We start from the raw sequence: 27926 nt of genomic DNA, 5'->3' as shown, positions 1-27926 counted from the left end.
ATCTTGCCTCTGATACTTACAAGCTACATAAGCATGAGCAAATTGCTTAATTTCTCTGAGTCTCAATCTTGTTAGTTGTAAAATGGAGAAAATACCACCTGTATCTCTGACCTGTTGTGAAGATCAAAATGAGAATGTATGCAAAGTGCTTTGTCAACCTTGAAAAACACTATGTAAATGCTGGCTACTCTCTACCAAAGTCCCACAGGTTGGTAGCAGGATAATGAAAATTTTCAACCACAACTCTCAAAGAACATCCACTAAATTGTAGAGGGGTTTCAATCTGTCTCAATGGGTTACTAATAAATTATGACTCCTTTAAGTACTGAAACAATATATTCTTGTATCCTCAATACTTCAAGGTTTTCTGTGTTTTCTGGGGAGAAAACAAAATGAGATGAGACAATCAATTTGGTGTTTTGAATGTGAGGGTGAAAGAAAGAACAGAAAAGGGAGGTAAATTAAGAAAAAGAGAAAACTGACTCTCTGGAGGAGGAGGGGGTGGGTGGGAAGTAGAAGGAGAGGAAGAAGAGACAACAGAAATGCTTGGCCACCAGGACACTTTGCTTCTCATGCTCTGGTTATCAATGTGGCCTCATCTCAAATCCAATTTTTAGCCTCCATCTCCACGCCCTCCACCTCATGTCTTCAGCACAATCCTTCCTGAGTCCACTCCTCTTAACAACAGAAGCTCCACAGACTTCACTAACATTTACCAAGTTTGTTCCCTACAGCCACAGTAATCCTTGACCTTCCAAGGTCTGATTAGAAAGGGCCAGAAGTACCAATCTGGTGTATAGAGATCAGTGAAAGAACAGGGCCAGAGGAGACATAGTCACAGGCTCCCACAGGGCGAGGGATGAGTTAACTAGTGTTTGGGAAAGTCTAGGTCCAGGGGTCTCTCAAATCAGCTGAACACGGTGTCTGGAACCTTCTTTCATGAATATCACCCACACTTAATATACCAGACAGAGGCCAGGCCCACAGAGGGAGGAAAGCAGAAAGGAAAAAGATTACCTTGTCCACTGTAATTAAATTAAATCTCCTCAACCTTTGTTTAGATCTGTCTCATATAAAACCTCTTCTCTGTCCATGGTGGTATCATCCTTTCATGATCCATCTTGTTAAATATCAGAAAAAAAGACGTTTGACACACTTCTCAGAAACAGTAATTTTATAAAAGGCTTTCTCTTTATACCCATAAAATGATACAATTTGCAAGTATAGAAATGTGTCATAAATTATATGGAATGTTCCTTAATTACAGCTCAATGCAACTTAGCACTTCCCCCCTCCCTAAAAAACAAGAGAGAGAACCAAAAATAATATATAACTGTGTGTGTGTACACACACAGATACAAACACACACACACACATATATATATACATATATGTATATATATCTTAGACAAACCAAACATGAAAAAAAAAATCATTTCCTCTTTGGTATAAAAATCAGACTCTCACCTTGAGAGAAACACCAAGACAAACATGATGTAGTTTGCAGACTGCATGACTGACAAGGCCATTCTTGTCCAGACTCCGGCCACTCTGGACCCTGTTTCCCTTTGCCTCAGTAAAACTCGTCCTCACAGGCCCTCAAATCAAACAATTAAAATCCACCCCATCCCTCAAAGAAGAAAAAGAAGGGTTTTCCCAAGGTTGATTTGGCAATGGAGGAAAACTATCACTGTGAGTGAGGAGGGCACAGCAAAAGGGGACCAAGCCATACTGTCCTTCCAAACCTGGGTTCTGTCTGTGCGGCCCCAGGGTCAGGCCCAGGTCCACCAAGTCCTCTCCTGGAGTTCCAGGCACTGTACCTCTTCTTATAAAACCTATAATGAGGCAGGGACACAAGAAACAACCTACTGCCTAGAACCAAAAAAGCAGTTCCTTCACAGAGGCTGCTGGGAGGGGGCAGGACATGATTCAGAACTAGGGCATGGCCCAGCCATGCTTCTCGTCTCTTCTCGTCTCAGGGCAGTTGGGGGATCAGGGAAAGGGGAAGGAGTGAGGAGCAGCAGGGTCAAGTTCCCCTTTCTGCCGGGACCAAGGCCCTCTACCAACAGACAGTGGGGCAGAGCCAGATTTGGGGTGCTGAGAGAAGGAGTTCAACTACAAAATATTTTGGATCTAAAATTAAAATAAAGAAAAACCCACATCTTTTTTTTTTTCTAGGCCTAAATTCTGCTTGGGTGCAGCTTAACATTGCCTACCATCGCCCAGGTCCCAGCCAGCACTCACACAATCCTCGTGCCCAAGGAGGCAGGCAAGGACCCCAAGAGCCTGGTGCTAGAACAGGAGGGTGCTATACTTGAACCTCAAATTAAGGGAGGGGAAAGGACCAACACGACCCTTCAGGTTGCCCCTTAGGTAAGCTACTCCCAAACTGCTAGACAGGGTAAAGCAAACCCCCTGACAATGTCTTTTCTGCATGCGCCTCCATACCCACACGAGGTTCTGAGAGGGGCCCAATGGGCACCAACTTTCTTCCCCAGAAATCAGGACACCAACCAGAACGGAGAAATCACTATAAAGGCCTCCTCCACTTGCCAAGTAAGAAAATAAAACAAACCAAATACAAACATGAACCTATGCATGACACATGACAGGGTGTGAGGGGCCCCAGGCCCCAACAGCTTCCGGGCTTCCCAGCATAATACATTCTTGTGTAATTCAGGAACAGGGAATCTTGCGGTCCCCTCCAAGGATTAGGAGTAAAAAAATAAGGAGATTTAGTGAGTCCCACTTTCCCCTTTCATCCACCCAACCTGTGGACTCCCAGGCAGAGTGGGAATAGCTCTCTTTCTGCAAAAGGTCCTTCTCTATGTTTTTGGTTCCATATCTGTGTTCCCCTACTGAAAGTGGTCCTCTGTGACCCCAGCTCTGCTCTCAGTACCTCCATCCTCTCCACTGGCCTGCTTTTGAGCTCCCTCAGCTGAGGAAGTTCTCAGCCATTCTTGGTGAGAACAGCAAAAAGGAAGGGAAAGAATGGTGGTGGCAAGACCACCGGGGAACGCGACCCAGCAAAAAGGAAACCAGAAAACAGCTTCTCAGAGACTCTGTTTCCTCAGTGCCAGGCTGGTACCTAGGTGCTAAGTCCAGCACCCAAGCAAAGCAAGCGTCTCAGCACATCCCGGTCACCACCACAGGGGTGCCCCAGGCTGTAGCCCATCACCCTTTGAGGGGCTTCTCAGCCCCACCACTAGGGCTGCTGGCGCTGTCACTCTTTTTCCTGCGCAGAGTCTCAATCCAGCTGGAACTGGAGCGCGTGGTGAAGCTTGAGAGGGCAAGAGAACTGAGCCGCATATTTTTTCCAGACATAATGAGTTCCCCAAAGCCCTCTTGGTGGGAGAAGGCATAACCAGAGCGCCGAGAGCCTGTGCGGCCCACCCGCCGCATGCATCGGTGCTGGGCCTTCTGCTTCTTCCTCACCAGCTGTGTGTAGCGGACCTAAGGGATGACAAAAAAAGGAGGGAGGGTCACCTCTATGAATTAAGTGAATTAAGTAATTAAGCGAAGAGTTATATAAGAGATGGAAAGGAGCAGAAACGGTACAAGATCTGCAGCCAAAGCTCTGGTCTAGCGTGAAGGAGGGCAAACAGAATTCAAAATATCTAGAGTGAGGGAAACTGACCGCCATGGATCCATCTTTGATCTCTGGGCAGTCTGGAAACTGGAGACTCAGGAGGGCTCACCCCAACAAGCTTTCCACCACCACAAAAACAGCTTAACTTTCCCCAACCCTTCCCACACAAACAACTGGCCTCTCACCGTGTCCGAAAGCTCAGGCTTCAGGTCCAACTTTAGGAAACGGAAGGCTACCACAGGCATGATGCAGACCACTGTGGTAAGCACAATTGTGAACCAGACTGTGGGCTGGGCCAAAGTGTTCTGGGCATTACCTATGGAAGGAGAAAACAATCATCAGCCCAAGGGAGGAGGGAAGCTGAGGGAAAGGCGAAGGGATGACATCCTTTCAAATTTCTATTCCTGTCATCTAGACTCAAAATCCCAGGATTAGTTCCCTATTTCCCACATCCAATGACTCACAGAGCTCTGTTCATTCTTCCTTCGCAATCTTTTATATCTATCTTTCCTTTTTATTCCCACTGTCACCACTCCATTTACAATAGCCTTTCCAAATTAATTTTATGCCCTTTTCCCTCTAATCCATCCAGCCATATTCATCATTCTAACACTCTACTATGATCCTCTCTGTCTCCAAATCAAAAACTTTTGAGGATTTTTCACTTCCCACTGAATACATTCAGACTCCATAGCCTGGCATTCAAGGACAACTACACTCTGGCTCCAAACTACTTTTTCTACTTTCCCTCCCTCTACTATCCTACACATAGCCTATTCACAAGTCAATCTGGACTATCCTCATTGCCTATCCATCCTTTACCTAATCTCACCTCTGGACCTTTGCTCAACCACAATCACTACTTATCAAAATCCTATCTGTCCTTCAAAGGCCACTTAAAATGTCACCTCCTCCAAGAAGCCTTCCTTGATTTCCCCAGCCCAAAATGCTCACCATCTCTTATGAATTTCTGCTGTTTATTCTGCTCCCACTTTTATTACAAGCTGCACTGGGAGGCACCTATTTGTACGAATCTTCTCTCTATCAGATATATGCTCCTTGAAGGTAGAGATGACATCTCAATTATCTTTGTGTTTCCCCAAGTGCCTAACACATTGCTGGTAACACAGTGTTGGCACATGATAAATGCTTGACCAAATTAATTATAAAGGAAATAGAGTAGGCACTCTGAAGTCCTAGGCTGGGCTGGCCCTAGGCAATGTTTAGTTCTCTTACTCATCCAAAATGAGGCTTTGGGGACTCACCCACAAATCGGAACTGGTTGGGAAACATCTCAAAAAGCCCCTTGCTGTGCATGGCAAAGAGGATGGCAAAGTAAACAGCCAAGCTTCCCCAGATGAAGAAGTGGTTGATGGCTGTCCAGTAACCTGTATCCAGCCCAATCTGGGAAGGAGAAAGGGGATCAAAAGCAGAAAGGGCAACCACAACCCACAAACCGGGAGAATGAAACCATGATGCACAGAAGAGCGTACATCAAGGGAGCCCCACCATGAAAATGTCCAAACAGGGAACTGACTGAGTAAGGTCAACCTTACTCAGGGGTCAGGGTAGAGAAGGAGCTACAAAGCACGCTGAGATGCTTCATACCTGCACACTGACTACGATGACCAATGAGGTGGCCACAGTGACAGCAAAGGACTGGTAGTCAGCCAACTGGGTGCCATCATCCCGCGTGGCCTCAGCAAACACGCCATAGGGGATGAAGAACATGAGTACTGAGGTGTAGATGCCTTGGGCTATGCAGATGAAGAATTCCCGCTTGTTAAAAAGAAGGTTGAGCTGGCCTGGTTCATAGAGTTTGGGGTACTCCATGCTCCGCTGTTCAGGTACATCCTGTAAGGGGATGACTCATGCTGGGTTGGGAATAGTCACGATTTAAGGTTTACAAGGAAACATGCCACCCTAAATTCAGCCTTGGTATCAGTTTACAAAAGCCCAAAACTGGCCACCTTTCTCTTTTCTCCCTCCCAGATCCTCTGCCAAATGGATTTAGTCTCAAGCCAGCGATGTACACCCCCACATAAAGATACCCTGGTATTTATAACAATGATATGTCAACAATGACAGGTCAACTGCATGTATTTCACAGAGGAGCAAGCACATGTCCTCCCAGCCAGGTGGGTTTGCTTCCCACATAAGCAGGAAATGGCTGATAGAATGTCACATTCTTCCAATTGTGCAGAATGATTTATTCAGTGAAGCCCTCTTAAACACCAGCAATTCCATACCTGATCAAAGACCCCCATGGCCAGGACGGGGAGCGAAGTGTATACAATGTTATAGAGTGTGATGAAATATTGATCATAGACGGTCTATAGAAAGGGAGAGATGGAAAGAGGCATAAGTGTACAGAGACAGAGAGGGCAGAGAGGGGAATGGGTGATGGGAGGATACCATCTCACATAAGGAAACTGCTAATTCAGAGGCACTCCTCAGCTCCCTCTCTAAAGCCAACCCTCACCGAAGGACCGTAAGCACTCAATACCTGGGCTGAGAAGCCGCAGAAGAAGCCAAACCAGAAGTGGACCATGGTGAAAGCAAAATTCTTATAGAAGAAATAACAAAGGAACTTGCACATGCGCAGGTAGGACCAACGTCCATGCACCAGCAGAAGGCGCTGTAGGAACTTGAATTGAGAGAAGGAGTAATCTGAGGCCAGCACTGCCTGTATCCCTTCCTGTCCGCTGATACCCACTCCAATGTGAGCAGCTGCAGAGAGAAAAGGTGGGAAAGTCAAGAAATCCACAACACAGTCCCAGACCTTTCCTTACTCCCTTAAAGCTTGTTCCCAAGAGCTGGAATTAGGTGGGCCTAGAAGATTCCAGAAGAAGAAAATACCCCCATCAGCCTGTACACCCTACACAAGCATCAAGTGCTCACTCTTGATCATGCTGACATCATTGGCACCATCCCCAATGGCAAGCGTCACAGCCTTCTTGTACTTCTTCACCAGTTCCACCACCTGGGCCTTCTGCAAGGGGGTCACCCGGCAGCAAATGACCGCTTTGCAAGCACAGGCTGTTTCCAGGAACTCAAGCTCCATGTCCGCTTCCAGAGCATGGGCCTGGGAGGTAAAGGACATGTCTCAGACTCCCCAAGTTCCCATCTGGAAACTCACATCCTCCCCCAACCACCACCAGCAACTTCCTCTGAAGACAAGCAGAATGAGGACAAACTAGTAGGTGAAGACTATATGGAAAGATCTCAGACAACTGGACAACAATATCTTGTTTTTCTGACTATCCAAACTCCATAAAGTGAAGGCTTCAGGAGAGCCTCCGGTCTGAGATATGGGATGGTATTCCCTTACCAGGCTATGACCATTGATGACCAGGGCATACTCTCCAGCAATAGCCTCCAGGACAGATGTGAGCTTGGAAGAGGAAAGTTTCTCCTGATAAGAGAAGCCATTGCCTACTGTACGAGATGACTCCATCATCTTCTCCCGGGCTTTCCTAAATAGAGAAAAGGAATTGGCTACGTTGAGTATAGCATGTACTGGGGCATTTCCCAAGGGAATAAGAACTTGGACCTCAGTCTAAACAAGAACAAGGAAATTTCCCAGCTCTAACCAAGCTGGCCTAGTACCCACCACCTCACCACTATGGAGCAGACAGGGTCATCCCCGCCACCACCTCAGGCTTCTCACCTGAGTTCCTCCCGCACCTCCAGAACAGTGTGCCCAGTGACAATAAACACTTCTGTCATGTCATCCGTCAGCATCTTGCAGGAGTAGCCAATATTTACTGCAGTCTCTAGCAAGGGAGAAGCTCAAGATTTAATAGACAGAAAGCACTGGGAGTGAGCAGAATCTCCTCTGTCCTGGGAGATGGGAAGGGGGTATTCAGGAGACTTAAACTTAATAGAAGAATTGACTGGTTATAAGATCTAGACTCAAGCCTTTTCCATAGAGGGATATACTCAGCAGAGGAGAAAGACATAAAACAAAAAACCTTGAGTTAGACAGATATCCAAGCCTGCTTCACACATGTGGTCTTACCTTGCTTATCTCCAGTTAACACCCAAATCTTAATATTGGCCAGAGTCAGAAGAGCAATTGTCTCTGGGACCCCTTGCTGTAACTTGTCCTCAATGGCTGTTGCACCCAGCAGCTGAAAAAGACCATAATTGAAGAGAAATGAGATCTCATCAATGTTTTTCATCCACAGCCCCCAGAGCGCAGGTCCCTATGTCTCTTACCATCATGTCATTTTCAACTTCCTCATAGACACTGGCCAGTCTGTCCTCCCTGCTGTCCTGGGCTAAGCTGGCTCTGAGTCGTCTTTCTGCCCATTCCTCATAGTATTCTTCTTCCAGATCCTTGTAGGCCAGGACCAAAGTCCGCAGCCCATCCCCTGCATATTCCTGAGAGATAAAAGCAGGGGTCAAAACCTTTGGCCCCCAGAATGGTGCTGAGAGTTGGCAGGAAGTTAGAGTTCCCCTTACTCTCTCTACACTCACATTCAGATGATCCATGGTGGTATTGAGCAGTTCTTGGTTGGATGGGTGGAGTCTCTCCAATAGGATAGTGTCAGCTCCTTTACAGTATAGTCGGATCTTGCCCTCTGGATTCCGTACTGTAATTGGGAGAGAAGTTCCCAGAAAGATTCAACAGGCAAAGACTCACATAATGTCCTCTCCTATATTCTGACATGAGATTTCAAGTGCCCCTTGGCCCAGAAGTGGGACCCTCCTCCGAATGCAGGACTTCACCCACTCCAGGATGGAACTACCCCCCAACATTGCCCCAGACCGCTGACCTCACCTATGACTGACATGCGTTTGCGAATATTGTTGAAGTCCAAAATGGCCAGGAGCTGGTAGGTAATGGCTTTGCCCATCTCATGAACGGTGATTGTCTTTGGAGTGCGTGAACGGAACACGAAGCCAAAGTTCCTGGCCGCAGTGACCAGGGCCCCTTCATCCGGGGACTGAGCTTTGTAGTACAATTCCCCTGGTGAGGACAAAGCAAGCTCCCTCTGAGTAAACACTCACTCAAGGGACCATCATATCCAGTAAGCCTGAACCTGGACTCATGGCAGAACAAAAACTCCAAGAAAGAAACAAACGAGCCATCATGAACAGCTGAGGCCAGCTTCTCACCTTCGTTCTTTTCTTCAGACATGACTGTGTGACACAGAGAAAGGAGCCGAAAGAACTCGTGGGTGTGGGGGTCCCCCATCTTCACTGCTTCTAGTAGACTTGGGTCCCAGAACAAGAATTTTTTGTCAGCCAGGGGGTTGAAAGAGAAGTCAATGGGCTCAGGTCTCTAGAACAGACACAAGTTGAGTGTGAGAACGGCCATGTAGTCCACAGTCAAGGGAGGCTGCTCAGCTGAATTCCAATGAAGGTGTTGCCCCTTATCCTATGCCTAGTCAGTGTATATCCCAAGCTTCCCCTCCTCACTGCCAACCCCTTTGGAAACCTAGCACGCTCCCAAGCAGGCCTAGCTGATTCCCCTTCAGTGCCTGAAGACAGGCTATTAATGAGGTACAGGCTAGTACTGTCATCAGACCAGAAGTCAGCATTCTCATATTTCCTCCCAATAATCCTTACCTGTAGATTACTCCTAGCTATAAAAGTTAATACATTTGCACCTTGTCAGTGTTTAATGACCATATTAGAATAATAAATGAGACTGGGCCCTACCTCGCCCAATTCAGCCTTGTGTCCCAAGACATCGAAGACATCACCTGCCAACCACACACATCCCAGGAAAGAGATAAAGACAGAGCATTAGAGTTGGTATTTCAGAGCAAAAAGGGGGTAGGGTGCAAAGGGAAGCTTTCCACCAGCTACATGGAGCGCTAATCACAAATCTTTCAAGCAGAATCACTTACATCATAAAACTAATTCTAAAGGCAAATCGGGGCTGTAGCTCCTACTAACTTTGAAGGAGCCATCCCCTACTCCACCCAAACAGCATTCTCCCCAGAGACAACTCTCATTCTAATACTCATCCATGCTTTCCCAAAAGCCTCTCATTCTACCAGATTCACACGTGTAAAAAAAAAAAAAAACAAAACCTCAAACAAATACAAACGATGGCCATTGTGTTAAGGTTAGTGCAAGAAGCAGTCACTACAAGGACGTAAGCTCTGCAAAACCATCAACTCCTGTCCATGCTGTGCCAGCAGCTCAGCTCTAAGGGCCACTACAGCATGGTAGCCAATCTACAGGGCACAGAAGAAAACCCAAGGCCATTTCCCAGAGACTCACAAGGCCCCTGTGCGGTAGGCAGAAGGTACTGCCTGCAGATCCACCTGGAGACTCAGAGTTCAGCCTAGAAGTGCCACTCAGTGGCCAGTTTCTGAGGCTTCCTATCAGCCAAGGAACTCCCCCGTACCCTGGAGCTAGGACCAGGGCAACAACATGAACAGAGTATAAGGGAAGAAATACTATCACCTACTCCAAACAGTACTTAAAATTGACCTTTCATAGGACTCCACTGCAGTCCACATCAGGAGAAGCAAATTCCTCAAATAACGAAAAAACCCTCCAGTTGAGGGGTGGACCCCTAAATCCCTTCCCATACTCTGAATCCAACACTGGCGAGGGCCTCACCATAGCTTCGCCCATAGATGGAACACTTATTGAAGATCATGATATTCTGTGTGAGGGTGCCTGTCTTGTCAGAGAAAATGTACTCCACTTGACCCAGCTCCTCATTTAGTGTTGTGGTGCGAGCCTCCGCAGGTGTCCGCTTTTTCACACAGTACATCTTCTTATCCCAGTTGATGAAGTAACTGTGGCCAAGGCGTATCACTTCCACACTGCATGGGGCAGGGGCAGGGGATGGAGAAGGAAATAAAGCTTAGGACCATCCCCAGAGACCACAATCTCTAACAGGACGAGGGAGAAGGAACACCACCCACATGAACCACAGGGCATTCGTTAGCTGCAGACTTCTACCAAGGACATCTGCCAGGGGAGAAACAAGAATGATGCAGGAACCTGGGAGCAGGAGGGGAACACCGTGCCCAGGGATGGGGTTGGCCACTTATACATGGCAAAGGAACCACCACAACCCCTGCCCGCGAGTCTCTCTCCAGACAGAAAAGTGGAAAAGACCAGAGCAGGCAGGAGGACCACAGGTAAAGGAAGAGGAAGGGCTGCTAACTAGAAAGGGAACTTCGTTCTTACCTCAGGGCTAATAATGACAGAAACCATGCAGAGAAAAAAACAAGAGAAAGTATGAGAGGGAAGAAAGAAAAGAGAAAAATAGTGAGGTTGTTGGGCATGCCAGGGCAAACAAACTTCATTGTGGAAAGAACCAAAAAGAAGATTCTGGACAGGATTTCTTGACCTCCCAAATGCAAGGCAAGAATGGGCCTATAACCTGGCTTTTGAACCCCACACCTATTCTGAAGCACTCTGAAAGAAGAGGGAGGGAACAAGGAAACTTGGAAGTCAATACCACCATACATACACAGTTTTTTTTTGGAGGGGGGGTGTTCTTTAACTTTTCAAAATGTTTTTATATCTTTTATCTCCAACTAGCTAGGGGATTTGAGCAGTTGGCATTTTTAGAAAAAATCCTGTTTCTAGCAGAAAATGGAGCTAAAGGGACACTGAGCTCATATCATCCTAGTACTCAGTTCCCAACCCTGATCCTATCAAATCATCCTATCAAATAGATCCTATCAAATTCAATTAAAATACTAGGAAAAATCTGGGTATCAATGAAATCTCCTAAAAACACTCTGCTTAATTTGCCAAACACCCTCTTCCCACCCTACCCTCCATTTCAACCTGACAAGGCTTAAGAAGAGGAATTTTTCTTGACTGTGATCAATGCAATGACTAATTTTAAACTCAGTGGTCTAATGATGAAATATATCCCTCTCCTCTCAGTAGTGAGGTGGTGGGTTACAGGTGGAGAATGAGGTATATAATGTCATACATGGTCAATTTTTCCATTTATCTTGCTTAAATGTACTTTCTTTGTTACAAGGAAGGTTTCTTCTGGGTAGGCTATTCAGAAGAGACAGTAATTATAAAAAAAGTATCTTCGACCTCTGCAACATACACCAACACACACCATTACGTACATCAACATGCAATACTACTGATTGGAATGACTTCTTTTAAAAAGCCAAACTTTATTACAAAGATGCTTCATTTCCTCTCCCTATCCCCAACAAGAAAGAACCTTTCTTGGACAGCCTGAGAGGATACAGTAACCATCATTTGTTAGTAGGCATGGAAATAAGAATGGGCTTAAATGCTCAAGCCTGAAAGAAATCAGGCTCTGGTTGAGCAAACACTTGGGCAGTATGTACAATCATGCCTCTTCATGCTATTTGTATAGTATTCTGATTTTTAAGTGCTTCCCAAACTATTGGGTCCTTTACTTTTCTCAGCATTTCTGTTAAGTGGGTAGAACAAGTATTATCAGTCTCATTTTTCATGTGAGAAAACTGATTCATTGGGATATTAGAAATGACTTGCCTGTGGCCATATGTAAACGTTCTTCCTTCTTTTTGGAAGGAACTACACCACTGCCAGAACACAGAATATGGAAGACTAAGACTGTTATAATGAGTCAAAACAAAAGGCAGCAGAGATGAGGATTTTTAAAAAATGCTATCTGCAAAATTGTTTCCAGACAAATTCTCAGGTCCAAGGCATTTAGAAAGAAAGGAAAGGTACAGAATCATAAATTTTCAAGGTTAGAAGGGATAATAGAGATCATTTGGTCCAACTCCATCGTTGAAAGGGGTCCAGACAAGCTAAGAGACTTGCCCAAGGTCACACTGCTAGCCAATGGTAGAGTCAATATGGGAACTCAACTGGACTCCAAGTCCAGTGTATAAATTCCTATCTTACTCTGCCGGTTCTCACTCCAACCTATTTTCACGTGACCGATTTTTCCTAAAGAACCCCTATTATATATCACTTCAGTACTTACAAACTTTCAATGTTTTCTCAAGGCCTATTGAATACAATTCCTCGGAGCCTCACATAAAAACTTGGATCTCACCGGTCCATTCAGGCTTACCTGTCTCTACTGCCCAATATATACCCCATGTTGTGGCCAAATCAGAACACGTATTATCTGAACAAATCTTGCCCCTTCCTGATCTCTTTCCTCTGAATACCTTCAACCCTCACTTCTCATCATGATATTACTCAGGCTTCCAACACTGTCTCCTCCAAGAAGCTTTCCCTGCTCACCCCATCCAAAAGTAATTTTCTTCCTTCTCTGAACTCCCATGGCATTTTCTTCGTACTATTCATTGCCATATACCAAAGTTATTTACGCATAGGTTTGATATGAGTTCCTTAAGGGCAGAGACAATGGTCTTCAAAGTACCTTCAAAATACGGTAGACAGTATATGTTAAATCTGTTTAGTTAAGTTGGTTTTCATAAGAATATATCACAAAGTATCTAGTTACTGTGGTGAGAGGTATGATACAAAGATAACCAGTTATGTTTCACCTTTTTGTCTCCTATGAGGACTCCAAGTTACATTCTTTGGAATTATAACAGACTCATAAATATGAAAAATTGCTAAGGGGGCTCCTGATATTTCCTAGGCAGAGGAAGCACATACCTGACATAGAGTGAAATGGGCACCACAGTGTTGAGGATGATTATGTAGGACCAGAAGGAGAGAAAGCCGGAGAAAAAGGCACTGTCCACTGCCTCATCCCATGGCAGGTAGACCTGGAAGCGTGCTCCGACCTCATACTCCCAGATGGCGTTACCAATAGCCAGGATCACCCCCATGCAGACCAAGAAGCCAAAGATCTGTTGGACAAAAGATGAGGGATCAGCTCTACTAGGCAGGGAAAAGTCACCTTACTACCATGTAGCTACTCCTAGCCAAATGCCAACGGGTTGAAAGAAGGTACTACTTCCACTCTGACGAACCCTCAAACAGGAGGCAGCTTCCCTGCTTACTTGGGATCAATCTGAAGTTCACAAAGCTGAAAATGTTAGAGTGTTCAAGGGCCACCAGGGGGCGATCCAAATCCACTGAGCGCCAATTTCTGCCATATTAACTCTGGCGAAGTCTGCCAACAGCCTGATCAGGACCAGGGCGGAAGCTCCTTCACCACAGAAGTTGGCGTCAGGCTTCCTAGAGTGTGTCAGGGGTGGGCAGAGGGGCACAAAAAGGGGAGCAGTACTCAGATTTCTAATGAAGCAAGAGAGAATTTTAGAAACTGCCAGAATTAAGTCGGAAATTTTCCCTCTGGGACTCTATACTGAGAAAGGGTAAAAGAAAGACCCCGTTATTCCCCTCTAACATAGCAATGTTTTCCACAGATATTCCTTCCCCCCTCCAACGCAGGTACTGTAGTCAGTCAAAGAGAAAACAACCCTCAAGGACTGGTCCCCTGTCTCGGGCTAAAAAGCTGCATTAGGGTACGTGCCATACTAGATCATCCATAGAGCTGGGATCCAGAGGAGGAAATCCACTGGAATTGTTTTTGTTGTTGATTTGTGCATATGTTACTAAGGTTCTTGTAACATTTTCCAGATCTAAAAGATCCTGAAATAAACACAGGCTTTGACTGGATGTCTTGTCAGTGACTTTTAAACCAAAACTCAAAACTGGAACGCTGACTGTGGAAAAGAGACCACAGGAGATACAAAAGCCACAGCAGTGTCCAGTCTTACCCAGAGCACCAACGTATTCATCAGCCTGTCAATGCTCGTCCTTTTGAACTTTGTCCTACCACTGTTCTGCATCAACTTCGTATCAGGACCTGAAAGGAGATGGTAAGTTGGGACAGTTAAAAGAGAGACTTTCCTCAAAGATTCTGCCCTCATGTCCAGAATATAGAACCTCACCAAAAATTCAAGCAAATGCAGGTTATATTGCTAAAATTTGGGGCTGGTAGCCTTGCCCTTACATATTCTATCAGCCTCAAAGTCTTTCCTGCCACACATCTCAAGCACTAGGTTGAATTCCTAACTGCTTCTCACTCAACTCCTTGGCCTTTGGGAAAATCACCTGCAAAGATGACCAGTCCAAAGCACCACTCAGTGTTGCGGAGCACACAGCCCCGAAGCAGCATGTTCTGGTTGCTTAGGGGAAACTTGTTCTCCTTCCAGTAAAGGGTGCCGCTGAACTTATCCAGCTTGTTGTTGGGAGGTTCACAAATAACTTCACCTGAAGTGAGGATAAAAGTGTCACTGGCCTAGCTGTGGCTGACATTCCAAGAAGCAACCAAACTAGGAGAAGAAAGTAGCCAGTGTCAAAACTCCAAGCTTTTCCCAGCACACATAGCAACAGTAGGAATCTATAACCCATGGTGTTTTCACAAAAAAGTTATAGATATCAGTGGACATAGCCAAAAACTAAAAAAAAAAAAAAAAAAAAAAGGAAAAGATTGAAACACATTCCCACCAAACCACCCAATCTGGCCAAAGATTGGCTCTCCTAGTTCTACTCACCATCAAACTTAGCTAGCTTATTGATGTCCCCCAGTTCTGAGGTCACAGGAATCGCCTGTCGTACCTTCATGTTGGTCTCCCTGGAATGATAGTTCCCCAGAATTCTAACTTCCTTCTCCCCTACATTCTGCCCATGGGCACCACAAAGGGTCTGACTTCTCAACCCTGCTTCTAAAATCCCTCTCATCCCTCAATTCCCAAGTAAGTAGAGAATCTAGAAATAAGAACATCTTACCAAATCATTTTTTTAACCATAATAGGAAATGAGATGTGAGATTTAGGATAATACATTTTTATGCTACTTACCCATCCAATTCTGCTGTCTCTATGTAGCACAATCCATGGGGTTCACTGCTAGAAAGGAGAAGGAGATCGGCCTGGAGAGAGAATTTCATGAGGTGGTGATGGTAACCCTGCAATTCCAACAGCATCATTCGCTACCCCCAACTTAGCGCCTATTGCAAAAAGTGCTGAGTCTGCTTACATACTTGAATAGAAAAGAAATAGAATGCAGCCCAAATAATACAGAGGTCTCACTCAGAAAACATTTCTTCTATTTTTTTAAAGAAGGAAGCAGTCCATTAGTCAACAAATAAGTATTAAGCATTTACTATATTCCAAGCTCTGTGTTAAGCTCCGGAAATACAAAGAAAAGGAAAACAAAACCAAAAAACAAACAAAAACCAATTCCTGCCAAATACCAGTTTATTAAAATAAATACTTTAACGGAGGAGATAAACATGAAGATAATAGGTTCCTCTATATGACAACAGTAATCTCAAAGAGGAAAACACTAGCAGGTAGGTGTACTAAGAAAAACTTCCTGCAGAAGCTGGGACATTATAGGAAAACAGGAAAGAAAGCTAAAAGATGGTGGTGAGGATCCCAGCATCCCAGGTATGGAAGTCAGCCAGTGCAAAGGCACGTAGTTGGGAGAGAAGTGTCATGTAGAAAGAACAGCAATATGAGCCAACGTAGCTGGACCCTAGAATGTGTGGGGGTTGGACAAGAGAGTAAAGCATAGAAGATTTGAAAGGTAGGAGGAGGCCAGACTGTGGAGGGCTTAAAAGTCAAACAAAAGATTCTGTATTTGATCCTGGAGATATCAAGCAAGCACTGAAATGTATTGAGTGAGAAGGATGACATGGTCAAATCTGTGCTTTAGGAATATCACTCTGTCAGTTTAGTGGAGAATGGATTGGAGTAGGAAAGGTCTTGAAGCAGGGGGGCCAATCAGAAAGCTATTGCAATAGTGCAGCTGCCAGGTGATGAGGGCCTCAACTACAGTGGCAGCTCTGTGAGTGGAGGGAAGAAGACATAGGAGAGATGTTGTAGAGGTAAAAATAATAACACTTGGCAGCAAATTGGATATATGAGGAGTTAAGAGTAAAGCATTTTAAAGCTGACCCTGAGATCGGGAGTCTGGGTGACTAAGATAGTGCTACCCACAACACTCATAGAAAAGTACAGAAAAGAGGAATATCTGGAGGGGGTGGAGATAATGAATTCAGTTTTGGAAATATTGAGTTTGAGATGCCTCTAGGACACTGAGTTCAAGATGTCCCAGAAGCAGTTGTTAATATAGGAATGGAGGACAGGATAGAGATTAGGGATGGATATATAAATCTGAGAATCATTTGCGTAGAGATGAAATAGAATTCATGGGAGCTGATGAGATCACCAAGTGAGACAGTATAGAGGGAGAAGAAAAAGGGCCCAGGACAGAGTCATGAGGGATACTTATAGTTAGCAGGTTTGACATGGATAAAGCAGCAGCAAAGCACACTGAGAATCAAGAGAGAGCAGTGTCCAAAAAAAAAAAGAAAAACAGAAAAACCCAGAGGGTATGCAGGAGCAAACAGTGATCAACTATATCAAAAGCTACCAAAAGGTAAAGATGGATGATGAGAATTGAGAAAAAGTCATTAGATTCATCAATTACAAGATCAATAGTAATTTTGAAGATGGCAGTTTCAGTTTGAGGAAGCTAAAATACAAAGGATTTAGAAGCAAGTAAAAGGAAAGGAAGAAGAGGCACCAGGTAGAAAGAAAGCTTTCTCAACTAGCCAATAGTTTTTCCAAGAGGAGGAGGAGAGATATAGAATTACCAATAGCAGAGACGGTGGAATCAAGTAAGAGGTTTATTTTTGGTTTTGTATTTTAAGGATGTTAGAAGACATAGGCATAAAGGCACTAGAAAAGGACCCGGGTGAGACGGAGAAATTGAAGATTAAAAAGAGAGAGGACACGATAGTGGGGCAATCTTCTGGATATGGGATCAAGGGTGCATGTAGAGGGACTAGACTTGGCAAGAAGTGCTACTTCTCCATGCAAGACCAGAGTAAAGGAGGAATAATGAGGAGGAACTCTTAGCTAACAGCCTTAATTTTTTCAGTGAAGAATGATAGGAGGTCCTCAGCTAAGGGAAGGAATGACATGTGAAACATGAGGGTAGATCAAAAGATCTGGACCAACAATGGGATAGTAAATAATTAGGGAAGAATAGAATGATTGCCTTGCTGCAGTGAGGACTCAGTTCAGATCAGATAATACAAATATGTAGGGTAGTCAGTTTCATGATTTCCTCCAGCTCTGTTCAGCAGCACATGAATAGAAGCAAAGAAGGTAGATAGTGGGAATAACTCAGGATTGAGATTTGGCAAAGCAGGATCAGTAATAAAACAGGGGGAAAATAGAAGAGGAGAGTTAGCGTAAAGTTGAGTTGGTTCTCCAAGAGATGATAATAGCTAGCATTTTCAGGTTTGCAAAGAGCTTTATAAATATCTCATCTAATCCTCATAATAGCCCTGGAAAGCAGATGCTATTATTACCACTCCCAGTTTCCAGAAAAGAAACTAAAGCAGACAAAGATTACATGACTTGCCTAGGGTCACGGAGCTAGCAAGTATCTGAGGTTGGATTTGAACTCAGGTCTTTCTGACTCCAGATCCAATGCTCTATTCACTGGACCACTTAGCTAGGCAGAAAGGGAAGTAACCTAGCCAGTGCAAGAATCCCTAAATAGAGTAACCGTCCTATTCTGTCAAAGGTTAGAAAGTTTCTTACCGCCACAAACTGGTTATTTTCTAGCTTTATAATATCACCAACACGGACATTCATCCATTGTTCTTGCTGGAGGCTGCAGAAGATGAGAAAAAAAAAAGCAGCATCAGAGACTAGTCTAGTTCCTGAAGAGACACCATCCATGCCCAGAGCCTCTATCCTTAGGTAGGTACTTACATCCCACTGATCAGCACCTGAGACTGTCGGTTATTCACCTGATTATCACTCTTGTGGCGGAACTGAAGAGAAAAGAAAGATGTGCCAGGGTGAAGGACACCATATGTCCCAGCTCCCACTTGTCAGATCAAGATGGTTTTAGGTGATGACGAAAATAAAGACCACCCAGGGTAATTCCATTGGGTCCCAGGTAGATATAATCTGAATGGGCCAAGATATCCACTAACTGTTGTTGGGAGGGGGGTGTAGAGAACAGAGGATGGAAAACAACTCACATAATCATCAGTGGCATCTTTCACAGCTGTAATGGTAAGGACAAGAGCCAAAGGCACAATGGTGGTGAACCAGGACAAGGAAGATATCTGTGGGATCAACTACAAAGGAAAAAGACACGCATTCCTCTTCAATTGCCTTGCCTTACTCCTCTCACTTCCTTCTCTACCTTCCTCTGCTTTTCTGAGGTTAGTGCAGCATACAGTATAAGGGTCACTCACCTGCAGAATGAGGAGGAACAAGAAGTAGGTATTGGCAACTTCCTGGAACTGTTCAAAGAGGTTGACAGGCAGGAAGGTGACAATGTTGTACTTGGAGGTCTTGATGCAGTTACTCTGTGGCAGGGAAAGGGTGGGGGTAATTGGTGAGCGTGGGGTGGCTACATCCTACTCCACTGACATGGAACTAAATGAAAAATGCACGAGCAGCAACAGATGTGAAGTGGCCTAGGAAAACTGGTCCCACAACAGTCCCAGAATACCAACAGAAAGACAGACATTCCCACATTGGTGGAACATCCACATCTTTCCTTTAGGTAGATCAGATGCATGGTAGAGACCGGGACAAGGTCACTCACCGCGTACTGGAACTTCTCATTGTATTCTCGGTCATTGGCCCGTGCCCGCCTCTCTTCCTCTACAACAGACACAATAACGATTGTCAGCAGATACAACTTGAGAACCAACCTTGTCACCCCTCCTCCATTCTGTAGGGGTTCCATTTTCCTCTTGGAACACTTGGCTCCTTCTGCTTATTACAGTTATAACAAGAGGGTTAATTCAGACATAGCCCCCATTCCTGGAGAAAAAAAATCCCTATCAATAAATTTCTTCTACCAACACACAGCTAAGCAGATGTTATCCACGCTACAGAAAATGCCACAACCAACATAGCTTTCTCTTTTTCTCAATATGCATTTCAACTGCTGGCACTCCATTTCTTCAAGCCCTATTAACCTTTGTAGCCAACTAAAAGAATGCTGCTAGGGAATACTCCAGATCCCTTGGCATTGTCAATTTAGTCATCTTATTCAAGAAGGGGTTGTAGGTGAAGAAATAATCCCTTTTCCCTTTCTTTATCTACCCTCCCTACCACAGCTACAGTGCAAAGCAGTAACCCTTACCCAGATGAAGGTGATAAAGGGAGGGGGCAAAGGGGAGGCATTAGATGGCCAGCAAGAGAGTCACAGTGCCCCAAGAAACTACGCTGCTGCTGCTGCAGTGTCTCAGCCCCACGTGCAGTCTCCCCAACAGGAGCCACTGACTGTCACATGTCACTAAGACTGGCTCCTTACTGGCCCATGATGACATCAGCTTATTTCAAAGCTCATCTTCAAGTCAGAGGGAGGGGGGAGAGGTCAGGGAGATGGGTCATGCAGACTCAGACAGGGACTTTGGGGGAGGGGGACAGTGGAGAAAAGGGTAAAGGGATAAAGGGAATGCAATCAGAGCATTTATACTCTAGCTTTCCTGCTATAATCCTCTGTATTCCATGCTCCCTCTCCCTCATCCCTAAATGATGTTTACCAAGAATATGTCCAACGTATAATTATCCCAAACCCCTTCTACAGTTCCTAAATAGACTTTAAGTGTCAAAAGGGACAGATCAGTTCCCAAAACCCCAGTTCTACTGAACTACTGTAGGGGTAACCCATGAATAGTGACCTCAGTATCAACTTATACCCAGGGGTTACCATGACCCTCAGGCTAAGAAAGGGAGGGAGTACAAGGGTTTTTGCTGCCTTAGTCAGCAATTCTGACCTTTTCTAAACCTGAGGGAGACCTAAACAGGAGGTAGGAAGGAAGGGGGAGGTGTATTTGGACACCACCTGCATAACACACTGCAGTGCTAAACATCAACTCAATGTCACTCATCTCAGCCCCAATCCCAGGGGTCCCTTTCCTTCTCCCACTTTCTCTTCAACAACTTCCCAACCCAGCTTTCCCCTTTTTCTGTCCCCTTGAACCACAGATATCCCCATACTGGAACTCTCCTAGTTCTGCACCACTGCCCCTCCCCCCACCTAGACTCCCCAAAATAGCAAGAAGGAATAAGGAGCGTAAACTAAGAGGCCACAGTACCAGCCAGCAATCCCACAGACCTGGGGGAGGGTGGGTAAGGGGAGGGACCTTACAGAATGAAGTGATTGGGAAGGTCATGAGGTGAGAAAGAGGAATCTGAGGGGAGGTATCCAAGAAGACTAGGGTTAGAGATGTAGAGGTCTGGGGGAGGAAGGAGAAGAACTGATGGGTTGGTGGTCAGAGAGATAGAGCATCGAAAGAATTACAAAGATGAGAGTCACAGAGATAGAGCATTAGTGGCAGAGAGTCACAGAAATGTGGAATAAAGGAATAAAGCAGGGGGACATAGATATTGGGATGTCACAGAAAGAAGAGTCAGAAGAAGGAAGCGGAACAGACAAGGGATGAATGGTCATTGATATGGAGGGTGTCATGGAGTTGGGATTGGGGAGGTCAGAAAGATGGAATGGAGGGAACCAGAGATGGGGTGAAGGGGAGCCAGAGAAATGGGATGGGGAGGTCTCAGAGATGGAATGGTGGGCCACAAAGATGGGATGAAGGGTCAAAGAGAGGAAATGGAGGGCCAGACAGAAAAGGTGGAGGATGCACACATGAATTGGGGGGACCCACAGAGATGGGTTGGGGAAGGGTCACAGAGATGATAAGGGGAGGTCACAGAGATAGAATGGGGGGGAACACAAAGATGGAACGGAGGACCACAAAGACAGGATGGAGGACCAGAGAGAAGGGATGGGGGATGCAAAGATGAGTTGGGATGCGGAAGTCGCATATAGAGAGGGATCACAGAGAAGGGATGGGGACACAGGGACGGGATGAAGAGGTCACAGGGGCAGAGCAGTCAGAGGAGGGGGCAGGAAGAAATCCTGGATGGGGGTGAAGGAGGAGAGGTCCCTCTCGTTACCTGTCCCCCAGGAAGGCTTCTTTCGACTCCAGGCAGGGGGCACCCCTGCCCGGGACCACTTCTCGGGCATCTCCTTGGGGACCGTCATGATCCCGGCTGCAGTGAGGGGTGCAGACAGTTCGCGGGGTCCCTCCCTCCCTCCCTCCCTGTCTTCTCAACGGAGAAGGAGGAGGAGGAAGAGGAGGCGGCGAGCGGACGGCCCCCCAGGGAGGAGAGGGAGCAGCGGCCGCTCTGAGGGGAGCCCCGGCCTCCGGGAGCGCGCCACACCAGCCTCCCGGGCCATCCTCGCGGCAGCCCCGCGCTCAGCCGCCGCCACCGCCCCCAGCACACCCCCTCCCCTCCCCTCCCCCTCCAGCTCCGCCCCCAACCGCCCCCAACAGCGCGCGCGCAAGAGTGCGCGCCCGGAGTCCCGCCCCCTCCCACGACTGCAGGGAGAACCCACTGGCCAGCGCGCCGCGTAGACTAAAGAGAACGGGCGAGCCCCACCTCTCCCCCTCCTCCCCGCCCCACAGCCTCCCATCTCTCTGGGATAGCCAGTACGGTGACGGGATCGCCCGCGTCTCCCGGGGCAACCACCTCCAACCAGCTCCCGCTGCAGGGAAGCTCCCTACGGAGGGAGTGGGGGGGCGGCGCAGGGCGGGATGGAGGAGTGGAAGGTGGGGTGGGGTGGTAGAAGGAAAGGATGGGGTTTGGGGAAAGGAAGGAAAGAAGGAAAAGGAGGGACCCAGAGAGACTTGGTTGTTACGCCAGAAAATGGAAAAAGTGATGAAGAATGAGGGGAAAATCACTGTGACTGGTCTGGCATGGCCTGCCTACTGCATACTCAAAGGGTTCTGGGTGACCCTGGCAAGTCCCTTAACTCTGAATCTGCTCATCTGTAAGATTAGAATGATAACACCTACTTTACGAGGTGGATGGGAGCAGCATATGAATATGTAAAGTTAAGTTAGTAGTACATAAGCCATCTATTACTATCTATTATTATCAGCTAAAAGAGATCGTACAATTGAACTAGTCCGGCCACTTCATTTCACAGATCATCATGATAACCGAGGTTCAAAGTGGGAAAGTGATTTGACGTACTAGCTTGGCCCGGGTCTTCCAACCCAAATATTCTGGCACCAGATCCAGCATTCTTCCTACCACATCAGTCTACCTCCAGTCCCTCCTCCCCACAACTAGCCCCACTCTGCTACCAGCAGCAGAAAGTCCTCCCTAAGAGGTAGAAAGGGAGTTCTGGCATCCCCAATGCCCTTAGACTTGTTCCCATAGGAATTTTCAATACATAGGAAAGATAGGATTCAGAATGGAAAGGGATTTTAGAGTTTCCAGTCTAATGCCCTCATTTTAATTTTCAAGAAACTGAGGCTTATAGAGATAGTGCCTTGATAAAGGTAAGTCTAATTGCTATTTATGAATCTATGTGCAAAGGTGTTTTGTTTTTTTAATTTCAGTTTTGTTTCCTGGGGTAAGGTGAGGTCAAGTTCGATATTATTGACTCCACTTCCCTTTGGCCCCCTTGCTGTTTTTCTACTCCCCTTTAAGCACTGACAACACTCCTATAGTGACCACAAAGAGCTAGCCCACCCTATCTTCCTTACCTGGGGGGCGTTTTTTTGTACACAATGCCATCTCACCCACAGCGATCCTGGCAAGCCCATGGGAGATCCTACAGGAAGGAAGAAGGGGGACACATCAAGACAATGACATCTAGAATTAGATGTCCTGTGGACATCTTAAACTCAACGTGACCAAAATTGAACTCATAATCTTTCCCCCAAACTCCTCCTGCTTCCAAATTTCTCTATATCTGCTATATAACTACCCTCCAAGTCCCCCAGACTTGAAATCTACATGTCATCCTTGATTCACTATCACTCCCCATGTCCAATCTGTTGCTAAGGCCTGTTGATTTTATTTTTGCAACATGTCTACAATAAATTCCCTTCTCCCTGGTTCTGCACAGACTTTTATCTCACTCCTGGACTATTGCAGCAGCCTGCTGGTTGATCTGCTTCCCACATCTTTCCCCTAATCTAGACAGTACATGCTCCACTCAACTGCTAAAGAGATTTTTCTAAAGGTCTAACCACGGAACACACACACTCTCACTCACTCACCCTCCCTCAACAAATCCCAGTGGCTCCCGGTCACATCCAGGATCAAATATAAAATCCTCTAGTGTGCACAGCCCTTCTTAACTTACTCCTCCATACACAAACACACACATACTTTTCTAGTATTCTTACACCTTATACCACTATACACACATACTCTTCAATCCACTGACACTGGCCTCCTTGTTGTTCTCAAAGGAAACACTCCATTTCCTGACTCTGGGTATTTTCACTGGCTGTCCCCCATGCATGGAATGCTCTCCCTCCTCATCACTGTCTCCCAGCTTCTTTCAAATCCCAACTAAAATCCTACCTTTCACAGGAAGCCTTTCCCAATCCCAATCCCTGGACTATTTCCTATTTATCTTGGATGCAGCTTGTCTAAACATAGTTGTTTGCATGTTATCTCCCACTAGATTGTAAGCTCCTTGAGGACAGGGACTGTCTTTGACCTTTCTTTGTATCCCTGGCACTTAGTACAGTGTCTGGTACATAGTGGATATTTAATTAAATGTTTACTGGATGATACCCTATGGACCTGTAATATACACATTTTCAAATCAGGTCATCATTTTCCTTTAGTCCTTTAAGAACAATTTCAAGTGCTACTTCCTCCTTATGGGTCTCAAATCTCTTCTGCCAACCCCTTTATGAACTTTTAATTCAGTTACCTGAACAAACACTTATTAAGCACCTCTTCTGTGCTTAGCAAAACCTGTGTTTTAATTATATTCTAACTTGTGTTACAGTTACTGTGTATATTCTTCTCCTCTACTAAACTATCCGTTCCAGGAGAACAGAGACTGTCCTGTTTTTAAAATTGGTATCCCTGCCACCAAGCGGGATCTTATTCATAGGTTGTAATACTGAACAGGTTCCAGCCTTTCAACAACAAGTCCTACCTGTACTAACTGCTCAATGATCTCATAGAATGACGCTGCTGCTTACCCCCTATATCATTCCTCTCTCTCTATAATCGTCTTGGTGACACTTCACCGGGTGGCCCCAGCTGCCCAAAGCAAGGTATCCTTACTTGTAGAAAGAAGAGCTGGAACGGAAAACAAACCTGGCTTTGTCTTTGGGAAACCTCCAAGGCTCTCAAGGAGAGAAAGACGCCTATATATGTGGCAGAGAAATCTAGAAAGCAGAGTCCCCCAATGACAAAGGTTAAGGGAGCTTTGTAGAGTATGCCAGGAAGCACCTGCAAGGGTATCCGGAAGAGGGTAGGTCCCGCCCTTCAGGCCCCTACTTCCTTTCCCCTCATTCCAGGAGCTCCTGTTATTACCTCCTCCAAAGGCTCTCACATCAGAGGTGTGGCCCTCACTTCCTGTACAAGTAGCACCAAAATTTCTTCTTTTTAGAATGGGGCTAGCTAACTGACTCTCTTTCCCCTGCTTGATGGTTTAGTCTCCAAAGTTCTTGCAGGGAACTACCCCACCAACAACGTCTAGAATGGGAACATGAGAGCACTCTATACCTGCCCAGAGAACATGGGATCAGGGTAGACACTGGGACCTTTCTGTTATGCTATTCGTTCCTTCTCTTTCTCCACTCTCCTCGCATATCCCAGAGTTTAAAATGGCTTGTCCACCAAGAGACTTTTGGAGGCATCTCCTCCCCAATTAAGCCTGGTCCAGAGAAAGTTGCCAACATGGTACCTGCCCCTTTCACCACCTCCTTTTCCCTTTATACCAGGGGTGGAGGTTTTCCCTCCTTCTCTGTCTACCAGACACACCCCACAGCCTGTCAGCCCCAAGAGATACTAATTGCCTGTCTACTCAACCTATATAATTACAGACAGACTCTGGCTGGAGCCCCAGTCACACACATACCATGTTCTCCCTAAGCTGGCTCAAAGTCCCACCTCAAATCCCAAATCAAGGATCAAGTTGGCCAAAAGTTTTGCCCTGCCCCACTTCCTAACCTCAGAACCTAGGGGTGTCTAGCTCAGAAATTGTAGGAGATACAGCCTTATCCACACTATAAAGACACCAACCCCACCCAGTCTGGGGGATGACTCATGGGTGGGTGGGGTGAGGGGGGTGAGGGGAGAGACTTGAAGTGAAGATAGGCCATCACGAGGTTCCGGTGACTCCATCAGCAATCCCAGCTCCACCCTGGGTTTTGAGGGCAATTTGGAGACCACTATCAGGCCCTGGAGAGAGAATCCTATGGGAGGTGGTTAATGAAAGAAACATAAACTCCTCTCAGGAGCCTTGGATGCCTCCCACCCACTGCCAAGAAAATTATTCAATGTCTCAGACTCTGGGGAGATTCAGACTGGAAAATTAAACTCCCAACCCTTGGGAGTCCTCTCACCCCAACTCCATCCAGTTTCAGGGATTCTAGATATGGAAGAGGAGTGGGAGAGGGGATCTACACCTCACCTTCCTCTCAAGCCTAGCCTCTGAGACTGCTCAGGGTCAAGCCTGGCTGCCAGATTCCACCCCCACTTCCCCAGTCCTTTCTAGAGACACCCACTATGTATAAATAGCTACCAATGGGAAAGAAGCTGGGCTGCTTTGGGACTGAAGAGGGGGAGAATAGTTGTGATAACTCCTCTCTATAAGCCAAGAATTACCCTCTCTCCAGAGAGAGCCCCTCTCTCAAATGTTCCTTCCCTCCTTTCCAGAGGATCTTGAAATAGGCATGTAGGGATAGGTCTAAGTAGAAATACAAAAGAAAATGGAATCCAAGCAGCCTGCTTTCCCCATCAACCCACTTTTCCAGAATCAAGAACTGAACTCTGGAAGTCCATAACTCCCAGTTTTCCTTCCACTGGTCAATATCTGCTTTTCCACAGCTTATGATGGGGAGCAAGGCACTCATACAAAGGAATTTGGCCCTTTTTTTTTTAATCAACTGTTCTTAAAACTTCATTGCCCCATTCTCCCTGCATATTCAGTTTTTCTACTATTACACACTGAGAGATAAGAAGGCAGTCCTAGATTCCCCCAAATCTTTTTTTAACCAAGCACTGAGTCTTCCCCAAATCTCTTATTATTCATTATCACTTCGTAGTACTCTTAGCCTCAGATCTCTCCTCTGCACAACATTCTTATCTCTCATATCCCTCCTCTCCTGGAGTTTCTCCCAGGCTCTCCAATATTCGAATTTCCTAGTTCCCAGTAATCCCATCAACGCATCCCACCTCGCTTCCATTGCTACTCATTCCCCAAATGTCCTAAACAATCCTCATTCACGTCAGTCGCCAGTTCCTCCTCCTTCCATTTCACCCTAGCTCCAAATTTCCCCACCTTCTCTCTACTGCTCCCCAAAAAATCCCTTTCCTCCCTGGCTTGTCCTCCCCTTCTATTTCCCAGGACCCCCGATCTTCTCTTCTAGTCTCATTCCCGACTCCCCATTTCCCCCTCTATCTGTACCCGAGAGGGACCGTGATCTTCCCCTCCTCTATCCCTTCTCATCATCATTCCCGAGCCACTCCGTGCTCTGCCCTCTCCCGATGCCCTCTTTTCGCTGCTTCAGCACCCCCGCACTATACACCCACGGGGCTTCACTGCCCCCTCACCTCTCCTCAGTTTTCAGCGCCCTGCGCCCGGCCCCGGTGGCCCTGTCCTGCCCATGCCGGGGGCTGGGGCAGGGAGCGCTCGGCTCCCCGCGGGCTCCCGCCCCCCCACCCCAGCTACAGCCCCAGCTCCCCCCTGGGCCTCTGGCCGCTACTTTGTGTCAGTTTCGGCCACGGCGGGGCGGAAGTGACGGAGACATCTGTAGAGGGCGGGGGGCGGGAGAGGGGGGGATTTGGGGAGCGGGAGATGGGGGGGCGGGAAAGGTGGGCGCCGCCATCTTTGTGCGGGGCAAGGCGAAGGTCTTAACCCTTGAGCCTCTGCAGTCTTGTAATGCAATTCCCACTACCACCACTGGTTCCCCACTCCCATGCCCTCCCACTCCCCGTTGATGTTTGGGGCAGAAGGGCCGAGAGGGGTTAGTTAGGTTTTGCTTTTCTGAAGGGAACGAGGAGGCTGAAGAAAACTTCTCTGAGTCTAGGACTGCCGGAGCATCTCCTTTATGCTGTGGAAGGGGGCGAGGCTGAGGAAGCGGTGAGTGAGGGGGGAGTCTCCCTCTGGAGGATGCTTCTCCAACTTACCCCTTCTGCTCATGCCCTTTAGAGTTGCCTGGTGTCCTGCATCCTTCTCGCTTTAGCTCATCTCAGGGCATTCCTTCCTCTGCCGGGAGAAGCTCCAAGAAATCTGTGTTGGGTCTCCCTTGCCTCAGTTTCCCCCATCTCCGGGCATCGGGTACTGGGAAGGGCGGAACCCTATAATTAGCAGCAGAGGCGGCACTAAGACCGCTCCTTAGCTGGCTCACTCATTCCCT

General features: G+C 46.5%; 1 protein-coding gene across 5 annotated transcripts; it reads right to left on the bottom strand.

Annotated features, from left to right (window-relative positions):
* Nucleotides 1-1156: 1156 nt before the first annotated feature.
* ATP8B2 (ATPase phospholipid transporting 8B2) lies at nt 1157-27297 on the bottom strand. Of its 5 annotated transcripts, none has more exons than XM_072647070.1 (29): nt 27121-27295; nt 24658-24728; nt 23076-23143; nt 19109-19167; nt 18753-18866; nt 18534-18632; nt 18259-18320; nt 18085-18157; nt 15325-15395; nt 15019-15098; nt 14576-14734; nt 14239-14327; nt 13169-13365; nt 10175-10383; nt 9260-9303; nt 8714-8879; nt 8376-8564; nt 8072-8187; nt 7811-7975; nt 7611-7722; nt 7260-7365; nt 6921-7065; nt 6491-6674; nt 6096-6319; nt 5839-5922; nt 5198-5443; nt 4855-4993; nt 3775-3905; nt 1157-3453 (listed from the first exon to the last, which is right to left on the bottom strand). In XM_072647070.1, exons 3-29 carry the CDS (start codon nt 23104-23106, stop codon nt 3175-3177), a joined length of 3573 nt encoding a protein of 1190 aa, XP_072503171.1. In that variant the 5' UTR covers nt 23107-23143; nt 24658-24728; nt 27121-27295; the 3' UTR covers nt 1157-3174. The 5 variants fall into 5 exon arrangements, with proteins under 5 accessions (XP_072503171.1, XP_072503169.1, XP_072503168.1 ...); XM_072647068.1 differs by lacking the exon at nt 24658-24728 and adding an exon at nt 24540-24639 and having other exon boundaries at nt 27121-27286; XM_072647067.1 differs by lacking the exon at nt 24658-24728 and having other exon boundaries at nt 27121-27297.
* Between the last annotated feature and the right edge of the window lie 629 nt (nt 27298-27926).

The sequence above is a fragment of the Notamacropus eugenii genome, chromosome 2, assembly GCF_028372415.1.
Source record: "Notamacropus eugenii isolate mMacEug1 chromosome 2, mMacEug1.pri_v2, whole genome shotgun sequence".
NCBI lineage: Eukaryota > Metazoa > Chordata > Mammalia > Diprotodontia > Macropodidae > Notamacropus > Notamacropus eugenii.
This window is presented reverse-complemented; position numbering and strand designations above follow the sequence as displayed.

What these genes read in the sequence shown, in the direction of transcription:
- ATP8B2 (XM_072647066.1), bottom strand. Translation starts at nt 21,562, where the DNA reads ATGACGGTCCCCAAGGAGATGCCCGAGAAGTGGTCCCGGGCAGGGGTG. An exon ending in CAGGTGCTGATCAGTGGGAT is followed by an intron (nt 18,158 to 18,258) that starts GTAAGTACCTAC and finishes CATCTTCTGCAG; the next exon opens with CCTCCAGCAAGAACAATGGA. An exon ending in GTCTGAAGAAAAGAACGAAG is followed by an intron (nt 8,565 to 8,713) that starts GTGAGAAGCTGG and finishes TGTCCTCACCAG; the next exon opens with GGGAATTGTACTACAAAGCT.